The sequence below is a fragment of the Peromyscus maniculatus genome, chromosome 2 (genome assembly GCF_049852395.1).
Source record: "Peromyscus maniculatus bairdii isolate BWxNUB_F1_BW_parent chromosome 2, HU_Pman_BW_mat_3.1, whole genome shotgun sequence".
NCBI classification, from domain to species: domain Eukaryota; kingdom Metazoa; phylum Chordata; class Mammalia; order Rodentia; family Cricetidae; genus Peromyscus; species Peromyscus maniculatus.
The window spans coordinates 129,796,794-129,810,713 of NC_134853.1; the positions used below are offsets into that span (position 1 = coordinate 129,796,794).

Consider the following 13,920-nt stretch of genomic DNA (forward strand, 5'->3'; position numbering starts at 1 on the left):
TACTCTTACTCCGTGGCTTGCTGTGTAGCTGGATGGCCGGCCCCTGGCGTCCTCCTCCTCTGGCTCCTACCTTTTCTCCTTCCAGATTTCTCTTATATATTCTCTCTGCCTGCTGGCCCTGCCTAACAACTGTGATCATTTCTTCTCTTCCTTTGCTCACACATTACTCAGTGAGTACCTACAGCTTGTTGGAAAACATTTTAAGATCTGGGAATCCAATGATGCACGAAACAGGCAAGCCAACGTCATATTCTCTGGAATGTTCTATGTGATCTTTGCCACGGACCCTGTCCCTTTGTTTCCAGTTTGCCAGTTTAACCACACTCAGAGCTTTCCATTAAGTTTCTTTCCACACCAATGCTTATTAGTTTGGAAAACTTATGTTAGCTTAAATGTCCCTTCTTTGGGAAAACTCTCTGGAAAGGGCATATCTGTTTGTGTATTTCCATCTAATGTGACTGATAATTAAAGACTTAAAATTTGTATGCTTCTTTTTTGGAGCTTTATGCTCAAATTTCTACACTGGAAAAAAAAAAGATAAAAAACAGTAAGTTACAGAGACATCATCTTTGCCCTTAATGTTTGCTCTTGGGACTGGAGGGGGAGACAGGAAAGCTTTGAAGCATGTGATTGTGGTACCAGGGTACTTCAGAAAGATAGGGAACTCTTCATGAACTTGCCTATCACCCATGAGCAGGGACCATGCTGACCTCTGTATTGGTCCAGTTTAGTAGATGTGCTGCCAAATGGAGCACTCTGTTTCTTTAGTGTCCATCTCTCCACCAGCTCTCTTGTGAGCTCAAGAGAAAGGGAAGTATTTGTTCGTTACTTCTAATTTCTGGCACATAGCAGGACCTCACTTGGTTAGTTAAAGGAATAAATGTTTCACCATAGGGAAAAACCAGCAAGTCACAATTAAGGGTATAAATTTTCTCCTTAGGGGAAAAAATGATAGTTGAACTGAAGATTTCTTATTTTGGGCATTATTGCTTTGGCGATACACACACACACACACACACACACACACGTCCCTGTACAAAGTGTAGACTATGCCACCTCAGGTATCTACTCAACATTTATTATTGTTTTTATAATGCACTGGGCAGCCATTCTAGGACTGGAGAGACACAGATGCAGCTCTGAATGAGAGGCGTTCAGTGGAGTTAAGAACTGGTAAATCTTTGAAAGTGCACTCAAACCAGGATATCTCAATACTCTCAAATTCTTCTGCCCCAGTTCACCTCCCCAACATGTTATCCTCCTGTCCTGTATTGTAGTCTTAGCATTTGTTGCTTTTGAACATATCATTTTTTATGGTCTGTTTCTTTCCATATGATCTTCAAGAAGGCAAGGATTTGTTCTTTTTTGTTTTTTCTTTTGAGGCAGGGTCTCAATAGGTAGCCCTGGCTAACCTGGAACTGCTATGTAAACCAGGCTAACCTCGAACTCAAGAGACATTCACCTGCCTCTTGCCTCCCTGAGTGCTGAGATTCAAGGTGTGGGCTATCACACCTGCAACGATTTGTGTTTTGCTCATGACTCTATCTTCAGCACCTGAAATCCAGAGGCGGAACGACAACCACTAACGCATCTACCGGTTTCAAGTCTTTTTTCGTTTATTCATGTTGAACACGTTTACTTCCTCCATGTAGTATGATCTCACTATCTAATGCTATCCGCATACTGTATCTTGTCATCGGCTTTTTATTTTATAGTGTGTCTGTTCCAGTCTCAGCAAAGGCTCTGGCAAACAACAACAAACTTGGGAAAGTAACTCGAGGGCGGCAGCCTAACATGTTTTTGCTTTTCAGTAAAAGTTGGCTAAACTTAAAAAGGCAGGCCGAGGACTCCAGTCTGTGGGGAAGCTAAAAACAAAACAAACAAACAAAAACACATTTCGCATACAGGAGATAACCAAACCGGTCTTTTAGGCACTCTTTCGGATTTTTGGGCGAGAAAAGAACCAACAGGATGGAAAGGTGCAATTGTTATTTCCGGTGCCTAGTGACCCACAAGAACAACGTCCATCTCAGGATAGGGTAGGAAAAGACTTCCGGTGCTCCGCTCTTTTAAAAGACTTGCTGAGTCACTCTGGGAGCCGAGTCCAAGAAATACATGGCAAATGGGTGAAGAGGAAGATCAGCATCCACTCTCTCGGCTCACTCCTGGGTCGTCTCGCTAGGGAGTATTTCCTCAGGGACGCGGCGCACGACGCGGCTTCCTTAAAACAGCCACCCGAGCACGTCACAATCGCAGCAAGGCTTCTCCCATCATCCTCCGCCTCTTTCCCTTCGCTCCGCCCACGTCGGGTTTCGAAATGCTCTCTGGGTGCGTCAGGAACCCGGCCGGTTCCTATTGGCTCCTCTCCTTTCATGCTCCTATTGGCTGTCCCGGCAAACGTGACGGCTGTCCGGCCTTGTGATTGGCTAGAAGCTATAGCGTCATTGGCTGTCAGGAGGGTGGGATGAAGGAAGTCGGTGTGAGCGAGGCCGGGTTGGAGGAGGGGTTCAGGCCTGTCCTCCCCAGCGGCTGCGGCAGCAACAACGCCGGCCGCCGCCGCCGCCCCTGGGACGCGGAGGAGGAGGAGTGGCTGGAGGAGTAGGAGGAGGAGGTGGTCCTGGGGAGCGGGATGTCCAGCGCGACGACTTGCTGGTGAAGGCTGAGGAGAGTCGCGGTTGCTGCAGTCTGTGCCACCGGGAGGAAGTTGTGGTGTGAGGCCGGGCGGGAGCTTACGGCTCTGGGGCGAATCGGAGCACGGGGTCTGTGTGAAGAATCTGCGAGACCTTTTCCTACGCTGACCATGCCTGGAAGAAACAAGGCGAAGTCCACCTGCAGCTGTCCAGACCTGCAGCCCAATGGACAGGACTTGGGCGAGAGCGGCCGGGTTGCCCGTCTAGGAGCGGAGGAATCCGAGGAGGAGGGACGGAGCGGGTCTCTCAGTAATGCCGGCGACCCTGAGATCATCAAGTCTCCCAGCGACCCCAAGCAGTACCGGTGAGGGACGAGGCTCGGACTGGGGAGAACAGGGTGCGGGCTTCGGTTGGTGCTGCCATGACTTCTGGTCTCCGTGTCTCCCCGAGGAGCAACAGGGCGTTATTACTTCTCATCCCAAATGTGTGTTTGGGTGGAGGTGGCAAGGGCAATTTGGGGTGTTCCAGAGGAGTCTCTGTGTAGCTCTGGCCGTCCTGGAACTTACTCTGTAGACCAGGCTGGCCTCGAACTCAGAGGTCCACCTGTCCCTTCAGTGCTGGGATATTAAAGGTGTGCGCCACCATCGCCCGGCTAATTTTGACTTCCATTGAGGCAAGGACTGAGGTTTCCACGAGGAAGACAGGATGGATGGTAAGGGGCGGGGGGTGGGTGTGTTATGAAGAAAGATTGACAGCGATCTTAATTTTCGAGGAGAGGCTATTTGAGATGTGTCTGTTATTTCTATTCAGTTTCAATACAAAGGTATATCAGAGTCCCTCAAATAAAAGAGAGGTAAAACGGAGTGACAATTCCGACGAGGATGGTGTGGCTTTAGTAAAAGAACTTTACGACATAGCTGGCCTAAGATGGAGTGGCTTGTGACCATGGGTAGTCCGCCGTAACTAGAATTGGCTAGATGACTTCTTCCAAAAAAATGTATTAGATAGGACTTGGGCCTCAGTTGGGTGAATGATAGGCTTGTAAGATCCCATCTAATCCAATGTTTCAATCAGTAATGAATGGTGACTCAGTCCCCACCTGAATGACATAAGAGTTTGTTTCATAAAATGTGGCTATCTTGTATTTGAAATAGTTCATATTATCTAACAGCTTCGTTTCACTGGTTGAGGAAATCCCAGAGAGTTTTTCTTGCTTAGAATTAGGCAGTGAAATAATATCGGAGCTTGAATGAAACTGGCCATTTGACACAAAACAGCCAGCCACTTGTGCTATTTGCCGATATTTTAAGAGTTTCATATTCATGTTGAGTTAGAAACCTAAATAGTCTAGGTCCAACTTTATTATAAGCCTACAGTGTGCTAAAGAGTAGAAAAGAACCCTAGAGATCTTTCCTACTTTCTCCCACTCCTATTTTACAGAAAACTCAGGTCCAGAACGCAGTGACACAGCCCCCCCCCCTCCCCACTTCAAGACCAGCTTCATTTCTCTGTATATTTTTTGACAGGCCGTCAGGGTCAAGGTCTCTTTATAAATAGGGGATAACTTTTCTTGTCAAAGATGTAGTTGTTCTCGAAAAACAAAACAAAACAAAACAAAACAAAAAAAAGATGTAGTTGTAACATGTAAGTTGAAAATAATAACATCACTTGGGTTTTGCCCCCCAGTTTAAATTTGTCAGTACAGGCTTTAGTGGGTTTTGTTTGTTTGTTTGTTTTTTGGTTTCCTGTTCATATAAAGTTACCCAATAATAGCTAAATGTCAGATACTGTTCTAATTGTTTTAGTTGTATTTATTCATTGACCTTATTTTTTGCAAATTACCTTAAGAAATACTTACTTACTAAATTTATGTCAGATGCCAAAATAGCATTTCTGCACTTTGGTCATATATACTGCAATAAATAACTTTCTATCCAGAGTGGCATACAAAAATGATTAAACTTATAGTGTAGGAGGATGTAGACATTTTAAAAAGTAAAACGAGGGCTAGAGAGATGGCTCAGAGGTTAAGAACACTGGCTGTCTTCCAGAGGTCCTGAGTTCAGTTCCCTGCAACCACATGGTGGCTCACAACTATCTGTGATGAGATCTGGCGCCCTCTTCTGGCCTGCAGGGATACATGCAGGCAGAATGTTGTATACATAATAAATAAAAATATCTTTAAAAAAAAAGTAAGCGAGAGTGGGGCATGGTAATGTACCCCTATAATCCCAGCACTGTGCAGGTGGAGGAAGGAGAATCAGAACTCAAGAGTCATTATATAGCTTGGGCCACATAAGACCCTGGCTCAAAAAGCAGACTGAGGAGGGGGAAGCAAAATCAGGGACCTAAGGTGTATGGAACCCTCATGGACGTGTGTATGTTAGAGTAGATTAAAGAACAGAGTAGGAAGTGATAAGCTAGAGTGGCTAGAGAGCTTCTTCTAGAAATGTATGAGACAGGACTTGGACCTCAGTTGGTTGAATGGTATGTAGGATCTCTTCTAATCCTCCAGTGTTCCAATGTAATGAACTAGTTTGTGGGACAAGGAAAAGGAATACTTCAAAATAGAGATAATGCACCTGGATGTGGTGGTGCACAGCTTTTTTTTTTTAATTTTTGATTTTTTATTCTTTTTTCTTTATTAAGAAATTTTCTACTCCTCATGCTATCCACAGACCCCCCCTCCTCCCTCCTCCCTCCTCCCACCCCCCACTCTCTTTCCCAAGCCACCCCTTATCCCTACATCCCCCAAATAGAGGTCTCCCATGGGAAGTCAGCAGAGCCCAGCAAACTGAGCCTAGGCAGGTTCAAGTCCCTTCCCACTGCACCAAGGCTGTGCAAGGTGTCACACCACAGGCACCGGATTCCCAGTAGCCTGCCCATGCACCAGGGACAGATCCCGATCCCCCTGCCTGGGTGTCCCCCAAACAGTTCGAGCCAAACAACTGTCTTCTGTGTCCAGAGGGTCTAGTCCAGTCCCATGGGGGCTCCACAGCCACCAGTCCACTGGGTTTCCACTAGTGTGGCCCATCATCTCTGCATGTCCTCTCATCATGATCTCGACGTCCCTCGACTGCAGTATCTCTCCTCTCTCTCATCAATTGGATTCCTGGAGCTCAGCCTGGTGCTTGGCCGTGGATCTCTGTATCTGCCTCCATCTGTCACTGGACAAAGGCTCTATAATGACAGCTAGGTTATTTGCTAGGCTGGTCACCAGAGTAGACCGGTCCAGGCACCCTCTGGACCACTGCCAGCAGACCAAGGTGGGGTCAACCTTGTGGATTCCTGAGAGCCTCCCCAGCACCCTGCCTCTTCCTATTCCCATGATGTCCTCATCTATCATGGTATCTTCCTCCCTGCCCTCCCACTCTGTCCCTGTTCCAGCTTGACCCTCCCATTTCCCTATGTTCTCACCTCCCACTCCTCGCCCTCTGCCACCTCCCCTCGCCCTCTGCCACCCCCCCACACCCAGTCCACTCATGTAGTTCTCATCCACTTCTCCTTCACAGGGTCATCCATGTGTCCCTCCTAGGGTCTTTTCCTGTTAGCTAGCCTCTCTGGAATGTGGGTTGCAGTCTAGGTGGCACACAGCTTTAATCCCAGCACTCAGGAGGCAGAGGCAGGAGGATCCCTGAATTCAAAACCAGCCTGGTCTATAAATTGAGTCCCAGGAAAGCCAGGGCTACATAGAGAAACACTGTCTCAAGCAAAAAAACCAAACCAAACCAAAGAAGAGATAATGCTTGAGTTACTTTGAGTTTCAACACACACACACACACACACACACACACACACACACACACACACCCCAAGCAAAAAAGACAATGCTTAAGAGTTACTTTGAGTTACAAAAAAAGGAAAAAACAAAAAAACAAACCCACACCAAGCAGAGAAGATAATGCTTAATGGTTACTCTGAATTTCTATTTTATGGCCTTTGTTTAAATCATGATCTTTCCTTTTTGACCACTTTTACCTTTTTTATGTACTGAAGTTTCAAATTGACTTTTTTTTTTTTTTTTTTTTTTGGCCAGGCTCTCATTAATTGGTGGCCTGGAACTCACTGTGTAGACTAGGCTAGTTCTGAGTGCTGGATTTATAGGCGTGCACCACCACATTGTCTTACAGTTTGACTTTTGAAGAAAATTTTATTTTTATTTTTTCACTTTAAAGTAAAGGTGGAACCAGGCGGTGGTGGCACATGCCTTTAATCCCAGCACAGGGAGGCAGGGCCAGGCAGATCTCTGTGAGTTCAAGGCCAGTCTGGGTTACAGAGATCCAGGACAGGCACCAAAGCTACACAGAGAAACCCTGTCTCAAAAAAACCAAAATAAACAAACATACAAACAAATAAATAAATAATGTGGAAAACTTCAGAACTAGATCTTGAAATTTAAATTCTGTGAAGTTTTGTATCTAGAATCAAACATATCAAAAGTCTGCAACCTCTAGAACTAAATCACCTTTCTAATACTTGCACATAGATGTTAACTTGTGCAACACCTTTCTAGCCAAAACTGATTGTTTCCATTGTGTTTCTGTAGGATTTTGTCCATGATTCATTATAGTACATAGTCTTCATATTAAGTCTTTTGAATATGTGAATGAGCACTAGACCTGTTTAGAGGAATATTACGGTGAAATAATCCCATCAAAGCTCTATCAGTTTGCATATTTTAATAGTTGGCAGAATTTTATTTTTATTTCTCTCTTTTTGAAATGTTGACAATACCTCCAAGATTACATTTTCCCCTTAACATGTGTGTGTGTGTGTGTGTGTGTGTGTGTGCGCGCGCGCACACGTGCGCGCGTGCACACGCACCAGAGTTGATCTCAACCCAGCTAGTTGGTCAGGCTTGCCATGTACCTACCTGCTGAGCCAGCTCACTGGCCCGATTATCTCTATGTGCTTACTATAGGAAGTAAAGCATAGTAAATGAGGTACAGGCCGTGTCTGAGTATTGATTATGTTGTTGAACAGAAAGAGCACACTCCAGCTATATTGAGGGCATTAATATGTGCTGATTTCCTAGTTTAATAGTGAGATACTTAGAAGCAGAAACCTTAGACAAATCCAAGTTATCAGAAGGCAGACATATATAAAAATTAAGAGAAAATTTCCTTTTGTATTGAATGGTAAGAACATGGGCTGATTTGTTGATTTTTTTTTTTTTTTTTTTTTTTTTTTTTTTTTTTTTTACTAAAACCTAGTGGTATAATAAGTGCTTCATTGAATATGTGACTGATTAATTTCCTTTGTATGTGTACATACAAGTTAGTGGTGAGATCATAGGCTCTTAGATTTATAAATAAATCATTTTGTGTTTACTTGTATATAAATTCTAGGAACTTAGAACATTCAATTTCTTGGTCTGATACCTGAATCCACACTCCAGTGCCCTTAAAATTTTATTTTAGATTTTTAAGTTTTATGTGTATAAATGTTTTCCCTGCATGTATGCATGTGCACCATGGGCATGCCTGGTACCCTCAGAGGTCAGAAGAGGGCATCATTTGGGGCTGTGTTATCTGTAGTGGTAGAGTTAGGGAGCAGACACTGAAATGGAATGTAATAGGTATCAATGTGTCAAGTCACTGTGTATTCAGTTCCCAGTCTAAGCTATGTGACCTTGAGCAGGTTAATCTCTTTAAGGCTCAGGACCTTTAAGAGACATAGCAGAGCCGGGCGGTGGTGGTGCATGCCTTTAATCCCAGCACTCAGGAGGCAGAGCCAGGCGGATCTCTGTGAGTTCAAGGCCAGCTTGGACTACCAAGTGAGTTCCAGGAAAAGGCGCAAAGCTACACAGAGAAACCCTGGCTTGGAACCCCCCCCCCCAAAAAAAAAAAAAAAAGAGAGAGAGAGACATAGCAGAAATATGTAACACGAATTGCTAAATGGTCTTATAATAAAAAACCCAGAACCAAATATTGGGGTGAAAGCTGAAAGATCAGAGAGACAAAGGAACAAGCCACAGCCACTTCTTACCTCTAGGACTTCTTAGCCTGAAAAGCTTTCCTCAGGCAAAGGACTTTAGTTCCTGTCTCATGCCTTATATACTTTTCTCTGCCCACCTATATCATTGCCTGTCTCAACTTTCCTAGTGCTAGGATTAAAGGTTTGCGACTCCCAAGTATTGGGTTAAAGGTGTGTGCCACCACTGCCTGACTCTGTTTCTCTCCTAGACTGAGTCATTCTCATGTAGTCTAGGGTGGCTTTGAACTCACAGAGCTCCAAATGTATCTCTGCCTCCTGAGTGCTAGGATTAAAGGTGTGTGCCACCACTGCCTGGCTTCTATGTTTAATCTAGTGGATTCTTCTGTTCTCTGATCTTCAGGCAAATTTATTAGGGTATATAATATATCACCACAGAAGTAGAAACTGACAGTCAGGAAGAAGCAGAAGGAAAACTTAAGTGAAGACCCACTGAAAGAGAACACTTTAGCAAGGAATGAGTGTCCAACATCCTCATTACTGGATACTGTGCAGTAACAAGATTTGAAGTCTTTCAGAGACCTAAGAATTTATTCCTGGTGAAAATGCTTTCAAAGAAACAATAAGGAAGCAGATGTCGTGTTGAACTGTTTAAAGAATAAATGGGGCCAGGTTGTGGCATGCCTTTAATCCCAGCACTCGGGAGGCAGAGCCAGGCAGACCTTTGTGAGTTCGAGGCCAGCCTGGTCTACAGAGTGAGATCCAGGAAAGGTGCAAAGCTACACAGAGAAACCCTGTCTCAAAAAACCAAAAAAAAAAAAAAAAAAAAAAAAAAAAGAATAGGAAGCATGAAATTTTAGGTCACCAGGGAGATATTTTTCAAGATTGTTTTTTTAAAGAAATCCGTCTGCCTGTCTGTCTGCCTGTCTGCCTGCCTGCCTGCCTGCCTGTCTGCCTGTCTGTCTGTGCCTGCCTGCCTGCCTGTCTGCCTGTCTACAGAGTTTCATATATTCTAGGTTGGCCTTAATCTCATTATGTTACCCAGGATGACTTCGAACTTTGGATCTTCCTACATCTACCTCTCAAGTGCTAGGATTATAGGCATATGCTCCCACACACAGTTTATGCAGTGCTGGGGCTCAAACCCAGTGCCTTGTGAGTGCCAGGCAAACTGAATTATACTCCCAGCACCCCAAGAAGATTAAAATAATTATTTAAAAAATTTTTATGTGTGTAGATGTTTTACCTGAATGTATGTTTGTGCACCACATGTATTCCTGATACCCAATGAGAGCAGAAGAGTGCTGCTTTGGACCCCCTAGAACTGGAGTTACAGACAGTTTGAGTTACCATATGGGTGATGGGACTTGGATTCAGGTTCCCTGGAATAAATAGCCAGTGTTCTTAATTGCTGAGCCACTTCTAGCCCAAGGAGATGGTTTAAGGTGGAAGGGATGAGAACTTTTTTGATAATGCATTGCCTAGAGTAGAGGGAGAGCTTTTTCAGGGTGGAGGAGATGACGTGTTTAGCACTTAAAGAATTTGAAAGTGAAGATAATCCACAAATAGTTAGGAAGTGACAAGATCCATAGTATCTGTGGAATTATTGGTTTTTGAAGAGATAGAAAAATGTCCTGTGAAGTGGAGAAAGTAAAAGAAAACAAGTAGTGTGCACACAAGTGATGAAGGCTGATTCGCTCCCCGTATGCATGGCGGTGTATTCAAGTGCTTGGCTAAGTTGTGAGCAGAAGCAGTAGCAGGTATGAAGAAAACTTTGATTGGTTGTTCTGACTAGTCTTTTGTCACCTAACACAAGCTAGGGTTATCTCCGAAGAGAAAACTGCTGTTAAGAAAATGTTTGTAGGAGAGTCTGTGGGGCATTTTCTAGGTTGGTTGATATAAGAGGGTCCAGTGAAGTTGCAGAAGGAACTTAAGCATCCCTCAAAGACTCTATTGAGGCTATTCGTGTGATATTTTGAGTTAAGATTCTGTGGTTTTGGCAGCTAGGGTTTAAGAATCTGCTCTGATTTGCAAGAGACTGGTACCAGTGAAGTAAAACCATTGCTTTAGTGGACACTTGATGGTGGTTAGCTGGTGCTGAAGTATCAGCCATGATTAATACGAAATGGGCATCACTGAGGTGAGATCTTCTGCAAAGTGTTTCCTTAGGGTCAGCACACAGAAGCTGTAGTACAGAGGATGGCTAAGGCTGCATCTTAAGCTGATAGCCAAACTGGGTAATGTGTGAGAGTGCTGTGGATATCGCTCTATATAAATAAAACACTTATGGCCAATGACCAGAGAAGTATAGGCGGGACAAGGAGAGAGGAGAATTGGGGAAACACATAGAAGGAGGGAGAGACACGGCAGCCACCACCAGGACAAGCAGCATGTAAAGACGCCAGTAAGCCACCATCCACGTGGCAAGGTATAGATTTATAAAAATGGGTTAATTTAAGATAAAAGAACAGTTAGCAAGAAGCCTGACACAGCCATACAGTTTATAAGTAATATAAGCGTCTGAGTGATTATTTTATACATGGATTGTGGGACTGCGGGGCTTGGTGGAACCTGGAGAGAAGCCCTCCAGCAACATAAGAGACTCCCACTTGGTATTATTTTTGAGGGCATGAAGGGTCATGGGGAGCTGCTGAGGTTTGGCACCATGTGACAGGGTCAGAGCCCCTGCTGAGAGGCCAGGAGGCTATTGCTGAAGGTTCAGGCTCAGTTTCAGTGGAGACCCTAGAATATTGGAGATGTCAGAAATATGGGCTGACTGCCAAGAACGGAGCAGCTGTGGAGTGGAGCCAGCCTGAGCTCGTGGGCTGAGATTTGTGTGCTGTGAAGCACAGAGTCAGAAAAGGGGGTTGCCTGAGCTCTTTGGAGCCCAGGAAATCATGATTGAATACCACGCCATGGAGCTAACAGGATTTAATTAACAATGCTGGATGTTGTTCTGCTTTGATTTAATTGTAACTGCTCTGGTTCTTCCCTCTTGGAATAAGAAATATGTAACTTACTTTTGATTTTACAGAAGCCCACAATTGAGACACTTTGGATTTTTATTGTTTTTTGCCCCCCCCTCCTTTTTTTTTTTGAGACTGGGTTTCTCTGTGTAGCTTTGGAGCCTGTCCTGAAACTCTGTAGCCCAGGCTGGCCTCGAACTTACAGAGAACCTCCTGCCTCTCTGCCTCCTGAGTGCTGGGACTAAAGGCGTGTGCCACCACTGCCCAGCTTCACTTTGGATTTTTAAAGAGAGATTGGATATAAAGAGACTGAACTTATAAAGTGTTGAAAATTTGTAAAAAATTTTTACTTTTATTGATTCTTTGTGGATTTCACATCATGCATTCTGATCCCACTTATCTCCCTTGTCCCCTCAAGTTCTCCCTCTACCCTTGCAAACTCTCCCCGAAACAAACCAAATTTAAAAGAAAAACCTCAAACCAAACCAAACCAAACCAAACCAAACCAAACCAAAAAAAAAAAAAATGAAATTTTTAAAAAACTGCAGGACTTTGAAAGTTATACTGTGTTTTGTATTGTGATAGTAACGTGAGAACTTAGAGATAAACAAGAAAGCAAAGGTTATGGGTTAATAGTGATATATTTGTATGTCAACTTGACAAGGAGTCAGTTTTGCTGGTTAATTTTTTGTTTCTGCTTGTATGTATGTATGTATGTATGTATGTATGTATGTATGTATGTATGTATGTATTTATTTATTGTGAACTTTATACAAGCTAGAGTCACCTGGGAAGAAGGAAGGAACCCCTATTGAGAAAATGCTTCCATTATATTGGCCTATAGGAAACTTTGTGGGGCATTTTCTTGATTAATAGTTGATTTAATAGTTGCCCACTGTGGGCAGTACTACCCCTGGGCAGGTGGTCCTGGGTTGTATAAGAAAGCAAGCTGAGCAAGCCATGGAGGGCAAGACAGTAAACAGTGATCTTCCATGGTCTGTGTGGTCTGTGTTTCATTTCCTGCCTCTAGGTTCCTTCCTGGACTTCCCTTCGTGATGATAAGCTGTAAAATGAGATAAACCCTTTTCTCTTCAGGTGGCTTTTGGTCATGATGATTATCACAGAAATAGAAAAACAGGGCACTGGTGGAAGTTGATAGCTAATGCAGAGAATACTGAAGAGAATAGGTGACAGTTGTTGAATGCCACTAAGAATTTGTGGATCCTTTGTGTGAACAATGGCAAAAGGAGAATGATGTTTTAAGATTAATCCCAAGGCTATTGCTTAGATTCTTTGTCAAGACTGGTTTAGAAGGCAAAGTTGTGTGTTGAGTAGTGTACACTGGCACATGTGGCACCAGGTTTTCTCTAAGTGGTATGCTCCCTCTTCCTTTTTGTGTGTGTTTTTATTTTCTTGAGACAGAATTTCCCTGTGTAGTCCTGGCTGTCCTGGAACTCACTCTGTAAACCAGGCTGGCCTCAAACTCACAGAGATCCGCCTGCCTTTGCCTCCCAAGTGGTAGAATTAAAGGTGTGTGCCATAACATCTGGATTCTTTTTTATTTTTAAATCTTTAAAAATTTATTTTATGTGTTTGAGTGTTTTATGTGCATGCCTGGTGCTCACAGAGGCCAGAAGATTGTTTGATCCCCTGGAACTGGAGTTACTGGTAGTTGTGAGCCATCATGTAGATGCTGGGATCTACCCAGGTCTTCTGGAAGAGCAGCAATTGCTCTTATCCACTGAGGTATCTTTCCAGCCCTTCAGTTTTCTTTTAGCTGTTCCCCTACTAACTCAATGTAATAAATGTTGGCAGACTAAAACTTAAGGAATGTGGAGAATGTATCTGCTTTAGTCGCTGTGTGCCTAGCACATTGTCGATTCTCTAATACCATTTATACAGTATGTGGATGCTAGGTATTATACAGTAAATGACTGCTAGGCATTTTTTGTAGAACTCTTAGTAATATTTTCCCCAGAAATTTCTTAGATTAAATTTAAAAATACTTTTATTTCCTAGAAAACAAGTATAAATAGGCAAGTTACAAAACAAGTACAGGTTATAGAAATAATAACCCATGGCAATATTGTATATCTGATTTATATGGAAGCTTGTGTTTAACATATAGCAAGCACTTAAAAAAATAACTATAGCCGGGCCTTTAATCCCAGCACTCGGGAGGCAGAGCCAGGCAGATCTCTGTGAGTTCAAGGCCAGCCTGGACTACCAAGTGAGTTCCAGGAAAGGCGCAAAGCTACACAGAGAAAAACCCTGTCTCGAAAAAAAAAAAAACAAAACAAAACAAAACAAAACAAAACAAAAAAAACAAAAAAAAAAAAACTGAAGAAAACATATATTTATAGTTACTAGGTGATATTTATTTGTATAAG

General features: G+C 43.4%; 1 protein-coding gene and 1 non-coding gene across 4 annotated transcripts in view; one reads left to right on the forward strand and one right to left on the reverse strand.

Moving 5' to 3' along the window:
- Positions 1–652: 652 nt before the first annotated feature.
- Positions 653–755, reverse strand: LOC121827715 (U6 spliceosomal RNA). Its single transcript, XR_006070027.1, has one exon. It is a non-coding gene; the product is annotated as a U6 spliceosomal RNA (small nuclear RNA).
- Positions 756–2,298: 1,543 nt separating this feature from the next.
- Nrdc (nardilysin convertase) overlaps positions 2,299–13,920 on the forward strand; it is a 72,987-nt gene continuing 61,365 nt past the window's right edge. Inside the window, exon 1 of one of the 3 annotated variants that reach the window (XM_006977747.4) lies at positions 2,299–2,994. In XM_006977747.4, coding sequence (XP_006977809.1) covers positions 2,801–2,994 — 194 coding nt within the window. In that variant the 5' untranslated portion in view covers positions 2,299–2,800. The remainder of the gene's footprint in view (positions 2,995–13,920) is intronic. The other 2 variants (XM_076564738.1, XM_015996481.3) reach the window with 2 other exon arrangements.